The sequence below is a fragment of the Argiope bruennichi genome, chromosome 4 (genome assembly GCF_947563725.1).
Source record: "Argiope bruennichi chromosome 4, qqArgBrue1.1, whole genome shotgun sequence".
In the NCBI taxonomy this organism is placed as follows: domain Eukaryota; kingdom Metazoa; phylum Arthropoda; class Arachnida; order Araneae; family Araneidae; genus Argiope; species Argiope bruennichi.
Window position 1 is genome coordinate 111,808,747 of NC_079154.1, and position 25,015 is coordinate 111,833,761.

Consider the following 25,015-nt stretch of genomic DNA (forward strand, 5'->3'; position numbering starts at 1 on the left):
AGGCATTTCTATTATATTTGAAGTCTTTTATCTAAAAGATAGAGAAATACCTTGCCTTTGAAGCAAATTATGCACTAAAAGCTAAAATTTCATTAAGTAACATTCTTAGCGCATTTAACATTTCGCGCGCTAGCTGGCGTTTATTTAAAATGCAAGGCTAAAGGCTCCGTTCATTAGTGTAACTTTTGGGTTACTTCCAACTGCTGGATGCCATAATTTAAAATTAAGTGACATTTACTGAACATACTTATTTCTCTTTAATAACAACAAGCATTTGCAAACAGGGATCTGTTGTTGCTGAAAGAGAATGCAGTTAAAAGTAAAAGAAACAAGCGAAACCTCAGAATAAAAACTTATTTTTAAACCAAGATAATTTACATTTATTCGATGATTTCGGTTCTCAAATTAGATTTATTATACGAAAGCACATAGATCTTTGCTCATATTTTATCAACTTCTGAGACAGGATTCATTAACTATTCAGTCGTCAAAATCTTTCACATTATTACATCTAACTAATGCACTTATTATTCTCTAAAATGTTTTAAAATTCATGATGCGATACATATTTGTGCTACTTAAAAGAAGATATTTTTATTCTTTTGAATTTGAAACGCGAACAATTATTCATTTTATTAAAATATCACGCAGACGATTTTAAAAGATACATAACTATTCTATCAAATTACTTGAAATGAACGCGAAACAACCGGTATTCACCAAAAAAAGATCTTTCGATTTTTACTTATGATAATCCAATTTGCGATTTAGGATAAATGTTGTAGCATTTCTGAAGTCTTAAGTAAGATTTCACGAGTATGCGAGATAGAAAAAAAATCACTATGGGGAAATATGTCGTAAGTTATAAAGTATTTATCAGGGACTTAAAGGATAAGAAATATGATAAGGAGATAAAAGTTTTATCGTATGAAGAGTGATAATTTTTAAATCGAGGTAGCAATCCATTATTTATTTATGCGTATCTGCTTGTGGTTCGTTGTGAAACGACAGAAAAACAGTATTCTGAAAGAAAGGTAGGTGATCGTTTATGAAATACTTTAATAATCTTGATCTTGAGTTTGATAAGATCTATCTAATAAATAACATTTATGTAACGTATTAAGTATTGATTAATTCTGTAGGGTAATAATGTTGAAATTAAATCGAATGGAAATGGAAATTTGTTTATTTTAACTATCTACTTTAAAATTGGGTTGTCAAATATAATTTCAGATTTTAATGATCACATTTTTTATCTGCATGGCGATATTATGTCCTTTTATAAAGTATTATTTATTAAATAAGTAAACATTTTTATTCAAGAAAAATTATAAAATTTCTGTTTACTGGCAAGATGGCAAAATAGCATTATTGCATTTTTTTAAACCTAAGACTATTGTATTTGTATTAGCTTTATCTATATCTAAACTTATAATAAAGCTCAATGTGTGTGTGTGTGTGTGTGTGTTGGCGCTCTACAGGCCAGACCGTTTGACATACAGCTACCAAATTTGGTACATGTATACCTTGGAGGTTGGGAATGTGTACCTGGGGTTTCTTTTTTCGAATTTTTAATTAGAATTTTAATTATTAATTTAAAACTAACTTCCCCGCCAAAAAAATCTTCCATTTTCCCCACCGCCAACTTTTCCGCCAAAAATATCTTCCATTTTTCCCATCGCCAAATGAGAAAGGCTTTTTTCTCCCAACAGTAATGAGGCTAGGGTTAAAATTTTTCGGCGGATTATTTCAATCGATTCTGTTTATTTTTTTAGTGTTTGATGCATTTAAAATTAAATATTGTTAATGAATCGATCTTTCAGATTCATTCTGAAGTACTTTTGAATTAAAATAAAACAGAATAAAGGAAATTAAAAATTTCTAATCCGCATAGCGTTACCCCAACTGGAGTTTAAAAAATCACGTATTTGCGTTACGTAACTGGCGAAGAAAATTCACGCATGCGCATTCTGTTCTGATTGTTGCCATGACAACCGTTATCAATGGATGATTTAAATTATTTTTGGGTTAGTTGCATGCTTTTGTAAATAAATTGTACTTATGTTAGTTATATATTTTTTGTATATGCTTATAGTTTTAAGTACATCGTAGCAATAGGGGTACATCGTAATTAAGTACATCGTAACATTTAGCAATAGGGAGTTTTAAGTTAAGTAGTTTTTTTAAAACCTGTTTTCAACCGTTTATTTTAAACGATTCGTTTTATTTTCTTAGTGTTTGATGCATTTAAATTTAAGCATTGTTAAAGAATCGATCTGCTCATAATGAATCTAAGAAAATTTTGTTGACAAACTCTTGAGATATTACATAAATTAAAAAAGATATTCTTTAGTGCCCATAAAGTTTAAACACTGTGTGACTCTATTTTCAGTAATCAGATTATAAAAAAATGCTTTGTTTCAGTAAAAAATATAATTATATTAATTGAAGATTAATTCTTTCCACTTTAATTTAAAGCATAAATTCTACGGGTGCTAACAGAAAATTAGAGATACATATTACGTTATGACTGAAGGCCTTTATAATATTATGAATGAATTATATGACAATCAAAATTTGAAGTTTTAATATATTTTGATGAAGAAGCTATTAAAGTAGGAATTGCATAAAGTATTTAATTATTAATATTTTAACGAACATTAAGATTGGCGAACCGGCTGGTCGCCAAAGGCGGCTAGTATGAAATAAATAGAGTAAAAAACAAAAAGTTTAGGATAATGAATATTTTTAAATTGATTACTTTAAATTGTCTGTTTGAAAATGTAATTTCCATTCTTATATTTTTAACCTTGATTGTAGTATTTTTTTCGTATAAATATTTATTTAATCAATTACTTAGTTACCGTTAATACTCAAAAATTAAATTTGATATTAGGTCAACATTTAAAAACATGAAATCTTTTCAAATCTACGAAAAATTATTAATTATTTATTAAATTCCAATAAAGGAGTCTGAAGAAGTATCGTCATGGAATATACAACCGCACTTAAATATTTATTTTTAAGAGATATATATCCAGATAATAAAGCAATATTTTTCTTTAGAATTGAAATTGCATAAAGCTTCATAAAAATATTTATAGCGTCTCGTAATTCCAGTGGCTACTACTTAAGCCATATGAATTATTACTATTGATTTTGAAATAAATCATTCACTATGCATGTTAGTTATGGCATTTTTAAAATAATGTAATTCGGATTCAATCCAGTTAGTGCCGATTCAGCTTTTCTCTATATTTTATCTCTGTAGAAAAAAATAAACTAAGCATCTAGGCAAATATTTTGATCAATTTCTTTAAGTTAACAGACAAATATATTCCTATACTATTCGTTTCAGTAATCTGAGACGACCACTTTTCGGCGGTTCTATCTCATTAAGGGGTTACGCACGAAATGATGTGCGCCATTTCCCAAATTTACATTATTGTTAAATGTAAACATCTCCTCCCTTCATCTTTCCTCTCACCCGTATTTTGCCGAATTAAACCCATCTTAACGCATGCGCAAAAGAGGGTTTTAGAATCCGTTGGCAAACAATACTAAAGGTTTTATATCAATTTCTATTTTGTTCGTAAAATACTGTACTGAGCTCAGAGAAGTGTTTCTAAATTCTTTTTTTTATTAGTAATGGGTAATTTGCCCTGGAGGAAAAAATTATGCCAATTACTTTTAAATAAATTATTATTTCACTAAAATACCTTGGAAACGAAAGAAAAATACAGTGAATTCGATTGCTTGTGATTACAGAAATATTATAAGAATTCAACGAGGGTTAAGAACTAGTTTCTGAGTCTTCTCCAAGACAAACATGAAAGCTTTCTTCTTCCGTTTGATAAAATAGATCTGATAATTTCTTTGAAAAGATTTGAATATTCAAAGTTTTTCAAAATGTGATAATATGAAGACTCTTTGCTTAACAATAAAAGATAATTTCAGAAGCCAAACCAATTATAACCAGATTAGAAAAGTCCCAATGAGCGATAATATCTTACGAAAGAGTTGAACCTCGTGGCTTTTGTGATAACTAACATTCCTTATGTCTTAACTAACTTCTGCTTTATCTGTTTAAATTCACAAAAAGTGCTATTGAACATCAACCGGGAAAAAGTTTTAACAAATGCAGTTTTGGCTATTTATTAGCTAAAAGATTAAACTGGGCGAGTAATAATCAACTTAAATTTTGAGTAGATAAAAAAAAAAAACTGTATCTGAGCTAGCAGAAGCTTACAGAATTTTTAGCCCAAGAAAATCGCAGATGCTGAGAAAATCGATGAATTTCCAACTCATATTATTTGGTAGGTAAGACACATGAGGTTTTAACTTTTAATTCGTTAAAAATTGCATTGATTTGGAAACAAGTCCTAATAGAAAAAATTATTATGGTAGAAGAGGAAGAAGCTTTCAGCAATGATTATATAAAAATGCATATTGTAATAATTGTTAAATAAACATAAATATTTTGTAATGAAATATTGAAATACTTACTTCTAAATAACAAAGGGACATTGAAATTTTCAAAAATCTTTTTCGTATTAAACCTTTTGCACTCAGATGGTAACCCTCACTCACCATTCATGATATAGCATCATTTTGACGTTTTATTCGCTTATTTTTTAATTTTAATTGCTAAAAATACCTGCAGAGTAGTGAGAAGATGTGGAAAATAATTTGGGAATATATAAATTAAAACAATTATATATATATTTATTTTTCGGTGCAATGAACAAATCCTTGTCTTAAGTGAATAAATATGCATCCAATTACTTTTACTACTGCAAAGGGTTAAAAATCGAATATATAGTTAAATACACGCATAATTAAATATTGAAGATTATTTTTATTTATAACTAAGAATTTCATTGGATACATTTTGTAATTTAAAATTTATATTACCATCTAATTAAAATTACAGATATATCCTATGCAAACTCAGAATTTCAAAAAGAATTAAGAAAATTCATGCTCGTTTTTTTCAAGTAATTAAGAAATGAAACATGTGACTCATTTTGACATTGGAGATACCCTTCAGTTTTTTTACAAGAAAATTTCAGGCTTTCTAACACTAGCCTGAACTATTTAACTATTTCACACATGAAATGATTAAATAGGATAGGAGAGTAAAACTATTTATCGGGCGATTAGAGCAAAGACAGATCAGTTTCAGAAGATGAAAAAAATCCTCGATCCCCATTTGCACAGGGATAATAGCTACCCAGCATTACGAAGCACTGTAAGATAAAAAAAAAACCCAACTGGACAATCTTATCCACGATCGAAAGATAATGTGAAAGGACACGACTGTGCATAGAAGGTAAAGAAGAAACGTTTAGCGGTAGGTCTTGATTCAATTCATATTCCCATTTGCCGCTGATCGCAAGAAACTGCGCATGCGCATATCCTTGATATTAGAGAAAAACTACGGCATTTTGTTTCCTTGACGAGAAGATTTTATAAATGAAACGTGATTTCATTTCAAGACCAGCTACTGTCCTAATGTAAACACGGTCGAATCCTTACAATAGTTGATTTTTCTATTATGGATTCAGAGAAAAAAAGTCATGTGATATAGTATTAGCATCACTTCATGGAACTTTCTTGTATGCTCGCTAATAATCATACTTGTGCATTATTAGCAACATGCTATTGGTGAACAATAAGTATGAAAGGGCCTAAAAGCGCCAATCTTTGGCGATTAATCGTTGGAATACAGTTCATACAATACAGAAAAACCGAATATGCAATTTGAAAGCCTTTTTACAGGCCAATTATAACTAAAATTTAATATAGAATTACAACTGTAGTTAAAAGATCACATACCAAATTTTATTGATTTAAGTCAATGTGTTTATATGCTTGCGAAAGCACAGACCGATAGACAGACAACCTTTTAATAGATTTGGTTCAAAGTCTTGCAAGAAACGACATCCTTTTAGATGCTACAGATTTGTACCAAATTTTACTTCTCCAGATTTTTAACGTTTTGTAGTTGTGTATACTCAGGCTGCTAGATAGACAGAACTTCTGAATAGAATTGGTTCAAAATTTGATAGAAATTACAAATTTGATCTATGTTCCAAATACAAAATGTCATCTGTCTGCATCAAAAAGTTTTTGGCAGATTGCGTTCATAGACAGATGGGTGGCCATAATGAAAAAAAAATGTGTTTTTCGAACTTACAGAGCTCTAAAATGTGAAGATTCGTTAAAATTTCGAATTCTTGATTTTTTGACGATTTAAATACCGTTTTTTATTTACTTCTCATATTAATTATTTGTCTCTAATTATCTTTCATTAGTTTTCTTTAATTTTTTACTAAGAAGGAAAGGTTTATCAATAAATCTTTGAAAGGATATTTTTTTTAAAAAAATTCTTTAATCAGAAGCTAACTTTTACAGTCCGAATAATTTCAGCAAAAGAATGAGCGAAAAAATATTTTTTGTTTTATGTTCTATATTAAATTAATCAAAGTTTAAATTACAGAAGAAAATGTAATCAATTAAAAATCCAGCAAAGCAATATCCAAAAATTAAATGAAATTTTAACCTATTTGAAATGTGCTAATATGATAATGTTTTAACATTGATTTATCTTCACATTATTTTTAAGAATTTAAATTATGTTAATAGTAATACTTACAAAATATATCTTTAATACAGTCGTAACACAAAGTATCTCCGAAGAGTACAAATTCGATAACTAAAACAATAAAAATTTAAACTATTGTAAAATATGTTAAAAAATATTTTTTCTTTAAGAATTCATTAAAAATGAAGAAAAATTCTACACTGTTACAAAATTGATAGTAATGAAAAGCTTACTTTTATTAATTTTAAAGTGTTGTAAAAAGGGAATCGGAAGCATATTGAGAAAATTAAATATTGAAAATGACACATTACTCAGGAAGAAAACGCGTTGAAATCTCACATAGTGTTTAACAGTTTATGGGCAATTTCTTGTTGATAATTTATAAATGAAACTACCGAGTTTGGTCTTCCCAAAACATTTTCCCATACTCTCTAATAAATTTATCATGCCAAAGAACATCTTACATGGAATAGGCGTACAATAATTACAAAATATTACTTTTGGCGTGAATTTAATATTTTTACTAAATTTATCGTGTCATCCTTGGCGAGTTTTTTGGCTATTAATCCCTGGCATGCTGTTAATAGCATCTGAAAATCGAATTTGTGTTTTAGATACATTTTTTTCAACTGATTGAAACAAAAATTTGACACAAAACTGAACTTGTAGTTATAAAATCCCCTACCAAATATACTTAATAATATATTGATATACTTAAATCCATTCATTTTTGAGTTATCACGTTTATATGTTTCTGAAAGTACAGACCGACAGACTGTCAACTCCTAGAGGTATTTGGCTTAAAATTTGACAGGTGTCAACACTATAGATGTTAAATCTATATACTGAGTTTTATCTATCTAGAACTCTTCGCTTTGTAGTTATCGGTTTAATTTATACAAACAGCCTATTTACAGATTTCACTCAAAATTTGATAGAATTTTGCAAATCTGATGTAAAGATGGTTTACCAAATTTCATTTGTCTAGTTCAAAGCGTTTTTGAGTTACCTTTGTCACAGACAGATAGAGAAACAGAGAATTTTCTAAAAAGGTGTTTTTTGAATAGAGGGAGGCATGAAACGTGGGGATTCGTCAAAATCGCGAATTCGAATTTTTTGACGATTAACTATACTTTGTCAATACTACGTATACCAGAAAAAAAATAACTGAATTTAAAAAAAAAAAATGCTGTTTGTTTTCTTTTTGTTGGTAAGATAAGCTTCATCGAAAATTAATTTTTATTTCTATAGGAAAAAGCAATAAAAATCTGATGATTAAAGGTGAATGCTTCAGATAACGTTATCCAATTTTCTATAAGTTTTCAAGTAATAATTATATATATATATATATATATATATATATATATATATATATATATGAAATATAGTAAAATTCATATATTCATGCATGTTCAAATATACTTTTATATGAAAATATAGTAGAATTCATATATTCATGTATGTTCAAATATACATATATATGAAAATATAATAGAATTCATACATTCATGTATGTTCAAATATATATATATATGAAAATACAGTAGAATTCATATATTTATGTATTTTCAAATATACATATTGTTACGAATCTGTGATGCGGCTTCCCAGCATAGTTGGTCCAATCATCAGAAAGAATGTTTTACAGTCATCTGCATTGGACGGAGTACGGTGTCGCATTGGAGGTCCCGGAGCTTGGCGACAAACTTGGCGACGTGGCGACGAATTTGGCTCCAAAATAGATTATACCCGAAACATCGAGAATTTTCCCTATCCGTCCAGTAGGAACCGAGATGTGCCTCGAACGTTCCTGATTGGTTGAGAGGCTTCTATCCCCGCCTCCTGAGACCTATAAAAGGAGCAGCCTGCAGCTGCTGAGTCGTCGTGAACCAGAGAGTAGTCGAAGACTTGTCGGAAGCGACAGAGTAGAGTAGTCGGGATCGACGGTGAAGAACTTGTCTTCCAGGTATAAGCGTAGCAGCGACGGAGTCAAACTAGTGCTGAACTAAGCTGTGCGCTACTGTCTGCAGTAGAGTCTTGTTGTATGCTGCTGTGTATGCTGTTATTGCTGCACGTCTCGGCTGAAGATAATCGTCTTCTGTGCTGTATATAGTTGTCGTCTTTGCGCTGTCCTGTGTGTCTTCGTGTAAATAAACGTCGTTGTTTCTTTTTCTACTGCCGCCTGCTGATTGAGCGTTCTCCACACCATATAACTCCCACTATCCAAACGAACCCCAGAAATTTCGTAACAATATATATGAAAATATAGTAGAATTCATATATTCATGTATGTTCAAATATACATATATATGAAAATACAGTAGAATTCATATATTCATGTATGTTTAAATATACATATATATGAAAATACAGTAGAATTCATATATTCATGTATGTTCAAATATACATATATATGAAAATACAGTAGAATTCATATATTCATGTATGTTCAAATATACATATATATGAAAATATAGTAGAATTCATAGCTTGTGAAAAAACATTGGAAAAATAAACATTTCAATTGAAATTAATTTATATAAATTTCATTTTATCCAATCGAATCCTTAAACCTTTACTATATAAAAAAATTAATTTTCATAATAAAGCTTAATAAAGCTAAAATATTCAATACTAAATATATTGACATTATCTATATTTTCGGTCCCAGTTAGTAAAGTGAAACTACAGCCATTTCTATGCAAAAGCTGAAACTAGATTTTTCGATTCTACTCGTTAATCTATCATCCATTTATCAAAAAATGATCCGCGATGCTCGTTCTATTTCTCGGTGGCATTATCACCTGGAGCCTTAAAATAACTCCTTCCTTCCAAATGTTAAAGTGAACTCTGAAAATGCCACCGAAAGATAAACAACGCAGTCTTCCTCTGGCAACAGCTCGGTGGAATAATGTTTTATTCTCACGGGAGAATCTCCACCTGTTCGCTGCAGAGAGAGAACATTCGAATCTCATTTTGTCCGATTTTACTCGCCTGAAATCTTTGGCGGCGAAAAAAAAATTACTTCCTCGCCAAATGTTTGGATTCCTGAAATGCTTGCTAGAATAGTTTATTCTCGGTTAGAAAAGTATTGTGATTTTTCTCGCCAGTGTCTTAAGGTGCGTATTTAGATTGTAAAGTTACTAGTTCTTTATTATTTTATGCCAATATGAATTTCGTTGGTCTCTGCTGGAATCCTGATTATTAAATTTCTGAAAATCAAATCAAAATCGCAGCATCAAAAGGTACGGATGGTACTTTACATAACAACCTAGAAAATTCGTATATTATATATATAAAATATTATTTTGTTTGTAGCAGAAGGCGGGTTTGAAGACATAGACGAGACGTTGTATTTTTAATTTCGTTTTAATCTCTCTCGGAGATGGGCATGATTATTTACAAGAAGGCGCAGTGCAACACAAAAGCAGAAGTAAGAAAGAAGGGAAAGAGCTGAAACAAATGATCACTAGTCTTATATAACATGGGATTCTCGGCCACGCGCCAATACAATACATGTGTTGACCTTGAGAAGGGCAACGGAAGTATCACTTTCATTTGATACGTAGTATCAAATGAAATTGTATCTCCAACTATTTCCTTATACAATATTGAGATATTAAAAACAGATTATATAAGAGGCAAATATGAGATTAAATTGAAATACAAATTGCGGAATTGATATATGACATCAAAGGACGGATACATAGTTTATATTGATTTTATTGCAAAATGTAACATTATGTATTATGGAAACATAAAAGATAGACTATACACAACCAGCGGGAGTGGTTAGTCCAAAATTTTCTCGCATACACTTTATTCAAGATGTTATTCCAGGGAAGCCTTTCATGGAATTGGCGTACAATAATTATGAAATATTAACTTTTGGCACGAATTTATCATGTTTACTAAATCTATTGTGTGATCCTTGGAAAAACTTTTGGCGATTAATCCCTTACATGCCGTTAATAGAAACTGAAAATTGAATTTGGATTTTAGACTAAGTTCTCCTTAGCGATTGAAAGAAACCTTTTACGCAAAGCTACACTTGTAGTCACGAAATCAAATATTAAATTTCAAATATTTAAGCCATTGCGATTTGGAGTAAACGTATTAACATATTTATGAAAATATAGAGCAACGGACTATTAAATCATTGTAGGATTTGGCTCAGAATTTGGTGGGTGTTTATACTGTATATGCTAAATCTGTATAAAGATATAGCGAATATCTTCGCTATATCTAGATATATAGTATCTAGATATAGCGAATTAAATATATCTAGCTCTCATCGTTTTGTAGCTCTCGTGTTAACTTATGTTCGAACAACCTGACAGACGGACTTCCTCTGAACGGATTTCGCACACAATTTGATAGAATTCTATAAATTTGATCTGAAGACAGTATAGCAAATTTAATCCATCCAGCTCAAAGCGCTTTTGAGTCATCTTTATCACAGACAGAAGACATACAGACGGACGGACATTTTTTCAGAAATGTGTTTTTCGAACTAACGGCGGTCTAAAATGCGAAGATAAGTCAAAATCTCGAATACGCATTTTTTGAAGAATACTATACTTCCTTTATACGTCTCATATGAGAAAGTAAAAAGGCGATTTGAGATGATATTGAGATATTGAAGACAGCGATTTAACCCTTTCTAGGACCGTGGGAAGTATGCTTCCCACCAAATTTATCAATCTTTGTATGAAATTATGTAGGTTAGCATAAGTTCTGACACATTTTTTTAGTAAGTCAGAAACTTAGATGCTTCAATTCTTTATCTCAGACAAAATGATGCGTCTTGATTTGTTACTTCATTATTAATTAACCAAATTAATTAATAAATCAAATTAAATTTATCTAATAATCTAAATGAATCCCTTTTCTTATTCTAATTTCAAGTCTAAAAATATTTTAACATAATATGACTAGAAAAAAAATGGCCCTTTAAAGGGTTAATATATGAAGAGGGAGAGAAATAAAAGATATATAATAAAAAGAAAGTGAACGTGAAATATTTTATGTTAAAATATCACTTAAAAATTAGTCAATCAAATAAAACGTTCTTATATATATATATATATATATATATATATATATATATATATATATATATATATATATATATATATATATATATATATATATATATATATATATATATATATAATGATATTTTAAACTTTTAATTTCCATTTAATTAATTTCCAAGATTTTATCTAAATTTAGCTCATAGTAACTTCATTCTAAAAATTATTCTCTTATTTCGTGATCCGATTCCACTGTCTCTACTTAATGAATTCAAGAGAAGCTTTACAAAACTGCTGAATCGACTAAACGCCGATACTTTCACACGTTCAGCGTGAAGGGGTAAAAAATGTCCAGTAAGCACCTTTTTTCTTAAAAGATCCCTGTGTTTCCCTTACATGTGATCGACATGCGTTAGAAATCCCTATCAGAATCTTATTAATATATTAGCACAATGAAGAAATATTTTCCCTATCAAAATCTAAGGTTATATAAGGCGAGGGATAATTTATTTCGGTCTTTTTCCCCCACTTCCGCTTTGTACTGCGCTGTGGCGGACGCGCAATGTCCGCGTTTGCTTGTAAATAATTATGCTTTCCCGATGGATTAAAAAGAATTTAAAAATGTAAAAAGTCTTTTCACTGTCTTCAAACTGCATCCTGCTTCACAACAAATAATGTTACACACACACACACACACATATTATATATATATATATATATATATATATATATATATATATATATATATATATATATATATATACAGTAGACTCCCGATTATCCGCGGGCGGGTTATCCGCGCCTACCGCACAATGTTTTTGACTGATTTTTTCAAAAAGGTGCAGTTTTACAGTTATGCTTTTGTAATTACATAAAATACATTACAGTATTAAAACAGTACATATGTATTAATTTTTCTGTGTATCCTTGACGCCTCTCGTAAGTACAAAGCACTTTTCTGTTTTCATTAAAAAAATGCATTTTAGGTTAGTTTTGAGTGATATACTAAAATATTAAGCGTTAGTTAAACATTTCCTGCTGTTTGTTTTACGTTTTATTGTACATAAAACGATTTTTCAAAGTTGGAATGACTGTTTTCTCTTTTGCTATACCAATTTTTAGCTTTTTTTTTCGGATTATCCGCGGCGGCCGTGCCACCCAATTTCGCGGATAATCGGGAGTGCACTGTATATATTATATATATATATTAATAGACTCCTAATGGTTTGAATAAAATGAAAAGAAAGAATATTTTGATTATTTAGTAATTTCCGCATAACTTAACATCTAACACTAATACATTAATTATTATTCCATCAGGAAGAACAATTAAAATATAAAAATAGTCAATTGCATTTGGCTATTTTTATCGAAAAAGAAAATGAGGAGGTATTAATTTTAGGAAAGAAAGGGGGGGGGCTTGATATTCTTTATTTTCTTCCCTCGTACCTTTTTCAATTGTTCGTACTTACCAGCACAAAACTCAAATTTCGAAATTCTAAGTAACGGAAATTCAAGGCCTTTTAAAACGGCTGCTTGTCTTAAACAGAGACACTTCTTCAAACCCACCCGCAAAAGAACAAAAACAATCTTTCAAAAATATGCAAATCCACCCCCTAAACCCCATTTAGAAACTTATTAAAACATATTTAATGCTCTATATATGTCCATGTCCAAACTTGCCGCCAAAACTATTCTAAAAATAAAGATCCCGCGCCAAAACTTTCTCATGCATATGCAAAAGTTTCCACATTCGAAAACATTCACTTCGGGTGGGGGCCCTTTCGAAAAGTTTTGTAACCCCCCTCAAATAATTCTGTTGGAGTGGGAAGAACTCGTCACTTGGCTTTGGATTTTCCCCATTATGCAAACGATTTCTGCTGGCTCCCATCCGAAGTGAAAATTTTCGCTGATAAAATGTTCTCGATGGAGATAGGGCAATGATTGCGGCTCGATTTCCGAAAGTGATGAGAGTTTGAAAGGAAGGTGTGGTGAAAAGGGATGGAGAAGGGTAGGGGGTTAGAAAGAGAAGGGAAATGTCGGCGTCACTTTTAACTAGCTTCGAACGAATAGTTTTGAAATTAAATTTGGAAGAAAATTATGTTCTAGATCAGATAAGTGAATTTCCTGAAGAATAAATTTTTTGGAACTTTTAAGTTAAAATCCTTTTGAATATAAATTTAAAGTTTATCATATCAGATTAGGTTTCTCTTTAGAGGATCGATTGATCAAGAGATTATTTTGAATAAAAATAAAAATTATTGAATGGGTTTTGGTAATATCGCATTTAAATTCGTTTTTTTCACAAAACACGGAGGGTAAAAGAAGTAGCCCTCCTGTTTATTAGCTACTGAGTCCGCCTTTCTTCATTCGACTTGGTTCTTTTAATTTATTAAGTGTCATACTTTTTAAAATTTACATTCAAGGTGAAGTCTTATATTATAGTCACACTATATGGTGTACGTCAACTATATAGCAAACTATGTATTACTGAGAATTCAAAATTGATTATATAAAAGGCAGATTTGAGATGAGATGAGTTCAAGATATATTAAAATACAGATTTGAGATGAGATAAGACATATTAAATGACATGCACTGATTTGAAATGAAATAAGACATATCATATGACATGCACAGATTATATCGTTAACTATATCGCATGTATTGCTGAGATATGAAACACAGCTTACATTGTTACGAATCTGTAATACTGCTTCCCAGGACAGTTAGTTCCATAGTAGGAAAGACTGTTTTACGACTATTGGATGATGGTCGGATGCCTGACCAATGATTCCTGAGTTTGGAGACAAACACGGCGATTATTTGGAGATTTGGCGACTTTGGCGACAAAGTAGATGATACTAGAATCTTCAAGAATTTTGGCAATAAGACCAATAGGAGCCGAGTTATGCTTGATTATTCGAGAACCTTCTCTGCCCGGCAAAAAGGCTGACAGTCCAAGCCGAAATCAGTCGTATAGTGAGTTAACGACGAATTAGTTGGATCAGTCCAGCGAAGCGCAAGTGTTGAGTGAAGTTGAAGTGATTGGTGGATTGAACCATGCGCCGAGTCGTGGAGACAAGTATTGACGCAGCATCGAGTCGAGTGTGGAGTATCAGTAGTATAGTAGTGAGTAGGCAGTTGGGTACAGCTAAAGCAAAGAAACAGTAAATAATAGCAGACGTTTGGAGAGACTTTAGTGAACAACTAAGTAGAGTTCATCTTCCCTCTGAGCTCTGTCTGTCCCCTTTGTGCCCTGTGTTTGTTGTTTACTAACGATTACTACTAATAAACTGCTATTTGTTGTAAATGCTGCTAGAGTGTAGATCTCGAAGGTGTATTTGTCATCTGTGTACTCCTTTTTCGTGCTAATAAACATCATTGTTTTTTATTGAGGCTTATTGACTGCATCACCATACACCCATTATAGCGAACTCGTCGAGTTTAAAAGATTTTTTTAAAATTTCGGTAACAATATAAAAGGTAAATTTGATATGATATTGAAATTTAAAATACGAAATTGAGTTAAGTTATTAAAAGCAGATTATATAACTTATATCAACTATATCGCAAAATATAACATTATGTATTACTGAGATATGAAGAACAAATTTTATAAAAGGTAGATTTGAGATACTATTGAGATAATGAAAATATATTTCAGCTTATCAAAAACTACAAAAATGTAGAAGAAAAATAATATATCTTTATAGCAAGAAATTTTGGAAAAGTAATTGGAAAGTTCTTCCCCGACCCCTTTTAAGGTCATAAGAAGATAAAATATCTGTGTCTTTAGATTCTCTCTCTATAACTATTCATCTATTCAAACTATTCATTACTCATATCTGGTTATTGTGGAATTAATATATTATGGAAAAATAATACTATCTTAAAGATAATTAGAAATCCAATAGAAGAGTGGCGTGATGTTAGTTATTCTAATCAGTTTTTGGAATAGCATTCGTAATAACAGATTAAAATGTGCTAGCGTTTCTGAACTTTTGTATAACTTATAATTACTCTCCGTCACTCAACGTTTCATGAGAAATGATTCATTTCAGAAATTCATATAAATTAAAGAACATAAAATTTTCTAATTTTTATAAAATGTATTTTTTTTTTTGTTTTGTTTCGGAAATCATTTTCTTTTTAAAATTGTTTCAATATTTTCGAAACATTTTTATGTCATATTACTCTCTTCCTAAAAATGTTAAACGGCGTAAAAATTTTGAAGATATTTTTTTTTCTTAGACAAATTTATACACCTTTGATAAAAATTTTTTTATATAACTCAAGGTTTCTATTTTTTTTTTTCAGTTTCTTTAAACAGCAATCTCAGAGAAATATCTATTTGTTAATAATGTACTTTTAAAATTGAAATCATGCTATTTTTTATAATAATAATGTTGAATTGGAATTCATATAAAAATCAATTGATCCAATAATCAAAAACCAAGTATTTATTTATTTTATTGATTTTTTTCTTATGAGCTATAATTTTTTCAAAATCTATTATTACGAAAGATATTTTTTATTGAGGTGTTATGGAATTTTTTCATCTGCGTTGGCTTTTAATAGAAATTATCGATTATTTTATCTGTGATAACTTTCCATATTGAAATTTTTGTAGTATATTGAATTTTCTGGATTCAATATCATCGTTATATTTCTGTTTTTTCCCGGACAGATTTTAGTTTAAATTTTGCTATTACGACAAGATAACTACGTCTCATAAAGTCTCAGGATCAGTTGCTTTAATAGCTAGAGTTATAAAACTGGGTGGAAAGGTAATCTACGCCGGGTATTAAGGTACATATTCAATTATGACTAATTTTGCTGATGTTTTTGCTTTTTTTTCTGATGTATCACCAATAAACAGTGTATAAACTGTTACGAATGCCTCCAGCTATTTAGCCAATATACTCAAATTGTGCATAAAATCGCCTAAATTTTATCTAAAAAAATTAATTTAGTGTCCTTCATCTTTTACAAAACATCAGACGAGGACAAAAATAAATTGCTTTAAAACTTTTTGTAAAGATTACTTTTCTCTAGAAATAAGGCAAAAATTATATGTATATAAATAGCTCCAAGGTAAAGAGTGGCAATTTTTACTAAGCGTGCCTTTCCTCGTTTGTTTTCTTTTTTCCATCACTTTTCACCACGTACTTTCACCTAAGATTTGCAGCTTTTATGTCCGTTTCTTTGATTTGCATTGCATTTTTAACAGTATAGTTCTAAGGTAAAATGAGTGATTTTCACGTACTCGTATACATAGTAGAGAAAAAGCACAGTAATTGTCAAAAAGTGCAAACTCGAGATTTGGATGAATCTCCACGTTTTAGATCTCCCTGAATTCGAAAAACACATTTTTGGAAAATATCTATCTGTCTGCAACAAAGGTAACTCAAAATCGCTTTGAACTAGACGGTTGAAATTTGATATACGGTCTTTATACCAAATTTGCAGATTTCTTCAAATTATGTATAAAACCTTTTCTGAGGAAGTTCGTCTGTCCGACTGTTCGGATATAAGTTAACATGGTAATCACAAAATAAAGAGAGTTAAATAAAATTCAGTAGATATATTTAGCATCTATAGCCTAGACACCTGCCAAAATTTGAGTCAAAATCAACTACGAGTTGACTGTCTGTCGGTCCGCACTTTAGAATTAAGTAAACGCGATCATTCCAAAACTCAATGACTTAAAATATATCAAATTCGGTAAGGGAATTTGTGACTACAAGTTCAGTTCTGTGTCAAATTTTTACTTCAATCGATTGAGGGAAAACGTGTCTAAAAGACAAAGTAGATTTTTTTTGGTACTATGAACACATGTCAGTGATTTATCGCCAAATAACTTGCCAAGGATGGCATGATAGATTCAGTAAAAATACTAGTTCACGCCAAAAGTTAATATTTCGTCACTATTGTACGCCATTGCGATGCAAGGCGGTTTCTGGCATGACAAATATATTAGAGAGTAAGACTAATCGATCCGCTGTTTATTAATAATAATATTATCTCTTTTCTTACTTCGTATTTTGATACCTACCATAAGATTTGAAGTTTTTATCCTCACTATTTTCATAGCTTTATGAATAAGGAAACCAAAGCTTTGCTTTCATAATAGGACAGATAATGGTACACCCATCCTAAATGAAAAAAGTTTTATCTCTAATTCTCTTTATTGATCATTCAGCAAAATCTCTTCTCCCAATCCCCCAAAAAATTCCTTTCAGTTTCATGCCAATGATGCGACGCAATTCCTGTTTATTTCCACAAATTCCTGAAATCTGCTTTTAAGGTTCTTCCTCGAAAATATCGAATGGGATTTGATAAATGCATGCGTCAATGTTCGGTTTCACTTCCTGATCTTAAGTGGCCCTGATTCATTTTCTTTTAAAATGTCAACGCACCGGACGTGTCGCTCTCTCATCTCCCCTCATCCCCTTTCTGATTGGATTAAAGATCCGATCAATGGTCGAAGAGAGGCTTTCGGGGTTCGTTGGCTGCTGTGCCATTGGCTGCTTGTGTCGAAAAGATTGCTATTCGAACACGAAATGGCACAAAAATAAGTGGTGAAGTTATTTCTGAATTTACGAGAATGGCATAAAATGGAGTAAAATCGTTTTTCGTTGAAAAGTTGAAAGGTTTTTGACTTTTGAATGATTGTGATATTTTTTCTGCTTAGATATTTTTATATCAAGATTGCTGATTTCCGGTTAAACATTCCGAATCAGCAATGTTATATTATGTATCGTCAAATTTCAGTTTTTTTCTCATGTAATATTTAAATGTTTGAGTTGACTCAAAGTATTCACTTATCAGATGACAGAATTTTGTTTACAAACAAATAAATATTGCGATTATTTTGATCAAAATAATTTTAACTCTCTTTCGACAGTATTTCCGGTGCTTAAAATGATACGACTTGATATTGCTCAAAATAGTTAAAATTTTAAATCTGACTTTTTTTTTAGAGTAGCCAAACTCGCCAGTTTCAGCTTTCTCTGCAACTTTGATATTCATTCTGTACTTTTCCAATCGCATGTATTCTTAACGAAGTGCATTATATTATAGTACAAAAGTTTTGTCTATGGCCACATACAACAACAATATACATTTATAATATAGGTCATTTTATGTGTTCTATTTAGAATTATTGATAAAATGCGAAAATTAATAAAAATAATTCGAAATTTGAAAACAATAAATCGAATTCGAAAACTAAGAATATGAAACGAGGTAATTTTATTTTATAATTTTAAAATTCAATGCAGTATTCATTTAATAGCAATTAGTAGTATCCATTTCATTATGCAATATCCATTTAAAAGCTATATGATCCGATTTAATTTTGTGTCTTATTAAACCAACAAACTAACCAACAAAGCAAAAGCTTCCTGATATTTCTTCTTTCACATTTTTTTAAATGAGAAAATTTTTCCTAATCTCATTGCCATTGAAAAAACTCATGAATAAGAAAATTAAGTATTACTTATTTTTAAATAGAAATGAATTTGATTTAAAATATTTACCCAGAATTTATATAAAGTTGTAAACAAGCCATGCTTACAAACAAGTAGGCTTCGCATTCGTGAATATTTGTAATAATGTAAATAAATTACAAATTTTAATTGAATTTTTGTTTTCATTAAGAAAAATGAAATGCCTATTTTCTATGGATTTTAAGTCATCCAACTTTTCTACTGTTGATGGCAGCAATGGTGGGTTGAAGGAATATTTTACGAATTTAAGAATGTTGTAATACTTTGTTAGTTGCTATGCAAGACACTGAGTTTTTATCTAAAATTGGTTTTCTACCGCTATACTAGCTGGGCGAGTTTGATACTCTTGATTTATGCTATAAACGACAAAGATTATCTATATTTTGTCATGAAATACTCATGTAATTAATATCTGAATGCAATCTAGGAATGGCAATATATGAAAGCAATCTTGAATGACAGTTAGGAATAGCAATATCTTAACACAATCCTGAATGATAGTTAGTAATACCAATATCTTAACACAATCATGAATGACAATATCTGAACGCAATCTTAAATGACAGTATCTGAATATAGTCTTGAATGACAGTTAGGAATGGCAGTGTCTTAACGCAATTTTGAATGACAATATCTTAATGCAATCTTAAATGACAATATCTTAATGCAATCTTAAATGACAATTAAGAATGGCAGTATCTGAACGCAATCTTGAATGACAATTAAGAATGGCTGTATCTGAACGCAATCTGGAATGACAATTAAGAATGGCAGTATCTGAACGCAATCTTGAATTACAATTAAGAATGGCAGTATCTGAACGTAATCTTGAATGACAATTAACAATGACAGTATCTGAACGCAGTCTTGAATCACAATTAAGAATGACAGTATCTGAACGCAATCTTGAATGACAATTAAGAATGACAATATCTGAACGCAATCTTGAATGACAATTAAGAATGGCAGTATCTGAACGCAATCTTGAATGACAATTAAGAATGGCAGTATCTGAACGCAATCTTGAATGACAATTAAGAATGGCAGTATCTGAACGTAATCTTGAATTACGATTAGGAATGGCAATACCTGAATGCAACTTTGTATGACTATTTGCAATTTTGACTGCAATTTTTTTATGACTATGCAATTTTGTATGAGAATTAGGAATGAAAATACCAGAATGCAATTTTGAATGGCAGTTAGGAATGACAATATCTGAACGCAATCTTGAATGGCAATTAGAAACAACAATATGTGAACGTAATATTGAATGAAAATATCTGAAAGCTATCTGGAATTGAAATATTTGAAAGCACCGTTGAATGGCAATTAAAAATGACTACATCCGAACGCAATCTTGAATGACAGTTAGGAACGAAAACAGGGGAACGCAACCTTGAGTGATAATTAAAATGCAATATCTGAACGCAATCGTTAAATCAGAACTCAACAAAAATAGTGAATTTATATTTAATGAATATTGATCATAATTATATTCAACAGTGCTCTTACAAAAGAATCCAAAGCTTCGACGCATACAATCTCCAGTCAGAACTTCGAGAAGTGAAAATGCTTGACTCCCTAGCAAATAATTTTGATGAAGTTGTTCATTGCTTTTAAAATCGTATCAGAATGAGAGATCCGAATAAAAAAATATTATATTTGGAATTGCAAACTGTAAATCATCTCAACGGATGCTTTGAAGGAGATCCGGCAATTATCGAATTCGAATATAATGTTCTACGTCGATGAAAATATCTCTCTACTCTTTTCTCAAAGAACGCGACCATCGATTTATTGCGTGACTGCCAAGTTGAGACTTCCTTTGGCACTTTCTCGAAACCGAGTGTCACGTTGATCATCTACGGTGGATTAGCGGCAACGACAGGAAATATAATTCGATATAGACGAAGTGGAAAAGTCTAAATGTTTCTGCTTACAAAATTTCATATCTCTATTTCTCACCAGCACTTAGTAGCAGTGGATTGTGCGTTAATATTTTGACAGACAAATCCGTAAATTTACAGTTGACATCGCATTTTCGCACATGAAATTTAATTCGATTAATTAAATTCCCAAATTTGCATTAAATTAATTTAAAAAGTTGTAAAATTTGCATTAAATTAATTTAATGCAAAGTTTAATGCATTTTGTAAAGGTATGTAATTAGTTCGGGATGCACTTAAAAAAACATTCAAAAATAGTTATATTTTTGAACATTTGTATTAAAAAGTTTGAAAAAACATCTATGAAACCAAAGTATACCAGTTAAGTGGCAAAAATGTTTTAAAAATTAGAAAAAGAAATGTTTTTTTTCTTGTTGAAAAGAGGTATAAAGCAAAAACCTTCTAGTTAAGAGATTTATCAAATCATTTGCTTAAAATTTTGCAGACAGCTTAAGAAATATATTATCTATCTCCTGAATTAAAAAAATAAGCTGTATTTCTATCTATTCTTTAAATATTTGGTTTCAATCGATAAAAAACACAAATTTTCATTTTTTTAAAATACTTTCTGAAGCTCTAAAAAAACTATAAAATATTTCTAAATGAATACACTTACTCCTTGGTTAAGGAGTAAGGATTAACTGAAAAACATATTAAAAAATTATTATGCCAAATTTGAAAAAAAAACATGCATTAGATTTTAATTTATGAGGTTTTTCTAAAGAGAATTCTATAAAAGATTAGAATTAAAAAAATAGCTAATATTCTAATAGATGTAGAATAGCATTAAAATGTATGTAAATACATGTATAGAAACCAATATAACTTCCCAAAAAATAGACAGAAATATTCTAGAGAAACCTGTTTAAATATTAAAATTATTAAATAAAAAAATTATTAAAAAAAATAAATTTTTTTAAAGTAGTCACCCACCTTAAATGACATATTAGAAATTGCTATGAATTATATTAATTGCTATGGCAACGTACAATGTTATATTAAGTACTGCTACTGTATCGAGTCATTTTGCAAAATATATATTTTCATCAAAGCAGAAAATTTTAAAACCTCGCGGCAGTTTAAAGGTATCTTTACACAAGAAATAAAAAAAAAAAAAACAAAAAACTGTGATTCACCGAAATAATTTATTAGTAAATACACAGAAGTGAAAAGAAGTTAAAATGAAATTACTAAACAAACAAATGGTGAGACAGAAGAATCTCACTTTTAAAAACAGCAGAAAGTGCTAAGTCTGGATACCTTTTTTTAAGACAGTTCTGGAATAATGGAAAAATGTAGTAGAGAATTAAATAAGTCAAATTTAAAGTTAGCTCGATGAAAGTAAATGCAAACAATCAATTAAAAAAATATTAAGCTCATGTTATGTCTTATTAAAATATTCTTTCAAAGAATACACGATGCTGTGCTTAATAATAAGCTGCTATATGCCTCCTGTGAGTCAATCAATCATAATTATCTAAGATTAGTGTCAGCAATTAAACTAAGTAGAAACTAGCTTTTCATTTTAAATTATATATTTTTAAGTATACACGGAGCCTATTAAGAACTTCTCACAGACAATAAAACAGAAAATTTTTATTAAACAATAGAAATAAATTTTTAGACCCTATGAATTACAAAATGTATTGACTCAATTGTTTTTCAAATAGATGCATCAAGATCTTTCAAAATTAAAACTTTTTTTGATTTTTACTCAGATAAATCAGTTTCTTTAAAGAAACTGACTGCAGGCAAATGATATAAATCAACAAAAATACAATTAACTTAAATCATCCTAGTCTATGAAAAAAGTCTATGTCTTTTAAAGTCTATGAAAATAATTTGAATACATATAGATTCTCTTTACTACGAAAAATTATGTAAGGCAACGCAAATGACTCGTAGAAAATGTTGTCAAAACATATTAAATAGGAAACCTCAATTTGGTAACAAATATGAAATGTTCTTTTTAAATATATATATAAAAAAAGCAATCTGTTACACTGATTGATAAGGTCGAGATGATTGTCAGAAAGCAATCAAAAGCATTGGCTTTTACTTTGAAGGAAGGTACGTTAACATATTGATGTTTCACGATGGAAATATAATTCAAATAATTTTATGAATTTTGCTATATATAACAAAATCTACAGCCACTTTATGGTTATATACTTTATTAAGTGGTTTGCTGCTTTTCTTATTTGCTTTTATGTTACTTGTGAATTAGTTTAATCTTTAACACTTCACTACTTAATATTACTATTTCTATTTGCAGAGGTATAATACGATCAGACAACTGAGCAGATCAGAGACCAATAATGGCAGTCAATACTGTAGCCTTCATTGCTTCTCTGCTAGCTGCGTCAGCATACATCACTTATAGAAATGTAGATTTCACTCAGACAAGTAAGTACAATGAAAATAATTCTACGTTTTAATAGCTTTTTCATCTTTTAGATTTTTATCATTAAACCCAAAGCATGTTGCGTCTCTAAATGTCCCTTGGTAAACGACATTCTCAAATTTCTTCGAGGTTTTTTTTTCTCGTGGCACATGCAAGGAATGATATAATTATTTGGAATTGTTCGAAATTTAAGGAACAAACACTGGATACCATTTAATTACAATGTAAACTTTTCAAGTAGGCAGGGTTTTTGACATTTGCCATAAAGACTGAATTTACAAACATAGTATTGCACAGAATGGAAAGAATCAAGGGATTTACCTATCTTTTATTACCTACAGTTTTATTACTTGATATCTATCTATCGAATTCTAGTTTTTTTTAGTACATTTGTGTTAAAATTTCATTCAGCAAATATTGCATTTATTACATTCTGCAAGCATTCTTAACCTTCTACAACCCCAAATACTATTTATTAATAATAATATTAAATTAAAAAAATGTATTTCTCGTTTAAAATTATTAATTTCATCTATATTAGTATGTTAATGAAATAATACTGCATGGATTAATTAATTGTGCAGTATAAATGAATGCAGATTACTTTAGTGATGCCATTATCTAGCCGGAAATGACTGAGTAATTTCGAAGTCCAAAATAATTTTTCTCTTGACTAAATCTATAAAAAAAATGAAAATTTAAGAAAATATTTTGATTTTTCAGAAATATTCAGAAACCTGAGTAATTAGTACAATTCATAACACTCATTCAAAAAAGTTTTTGATAATAATGAAATTAGCAATATATATATATATATATATATATATATATATATATATATATATATATTTGTAATTCTTTTGGCATCAAAAATAAAATTTTAGAAATTCACAACCAGAATTTATGCATTAGAAACAAACTATGATCATAAAAAGAATATAAAAAAACGGTAAATTACCTGCAATTACAGACCACATAGGTAGAGGTAATCTCGAATTTAAGGTTCGAAATTCGAAACTCTATTTCAAAGAACAGCTTTGTAAGCAGGCATTATGCTAAATCCACCAGGGTGATATATCCTTCCACTGGTGTGGTTTGGAAGCTCTGAGATGGGCTACCTAGCCCATTTCAAAATTAAGAGGCTGTTGCTACATTGAGATTATGTACGCATGTAACTAAATTAAATCTATAATTACAGTGTTAAAAAAATCATACCATATTTCATTAGTCTTGCTTACTCAGGCATTGCACTCAGCGGGAGGGGGCACCTCGTAATTGAGGTTGAAAAGTTTCCAGTATAGTGGTTGGTTCTCGCCGTTCTGGTGGAATAAATTAAAAAGGTGGGGGTCGGTGGGGGTCGATGTTGGGACGTACTTCTCAGAGGAAGGATTGTACCATGGCCAGTGATGTATGTCCCTTATGACTCAAACACAGTTTCCACCAGTGTTGCTGTTGCGGCATTCAGATTTTTCCGTGTGCCTCAAGGTGGTTCGGGGTAGCCGGTT

At 30.1% G+C, this 25,015-nt stretch overlaps 1 protein-coding gene across 1 annotated transcript in view; it reads left to right on the top strand.

Annotated features, from left to right (window-relative positions):
* The first annotated feature begins 955 nt into the window (after positions 1-955).
* Positions 956-25,015, top strand: part of LOC129965393 (uncharacterized) — an 88,110-nt gene continuing 64,050 nt past the window's right edge. Inside the window, exons 1-2 of the mRNA XM_056079237.1 lie at positions 956-1,034; positions 23,382-23,512. Coding sequence (XP_055935212.1) covers positions 23,425-23,512 — 88 coding nt within the window. The 5' untranslated portion in view covers positions 956-1,034; positions 23,382-23,424. The remainder of the gene's footprint in view (positions 1,035-23,381; positions 23,513-25,015) is intronic.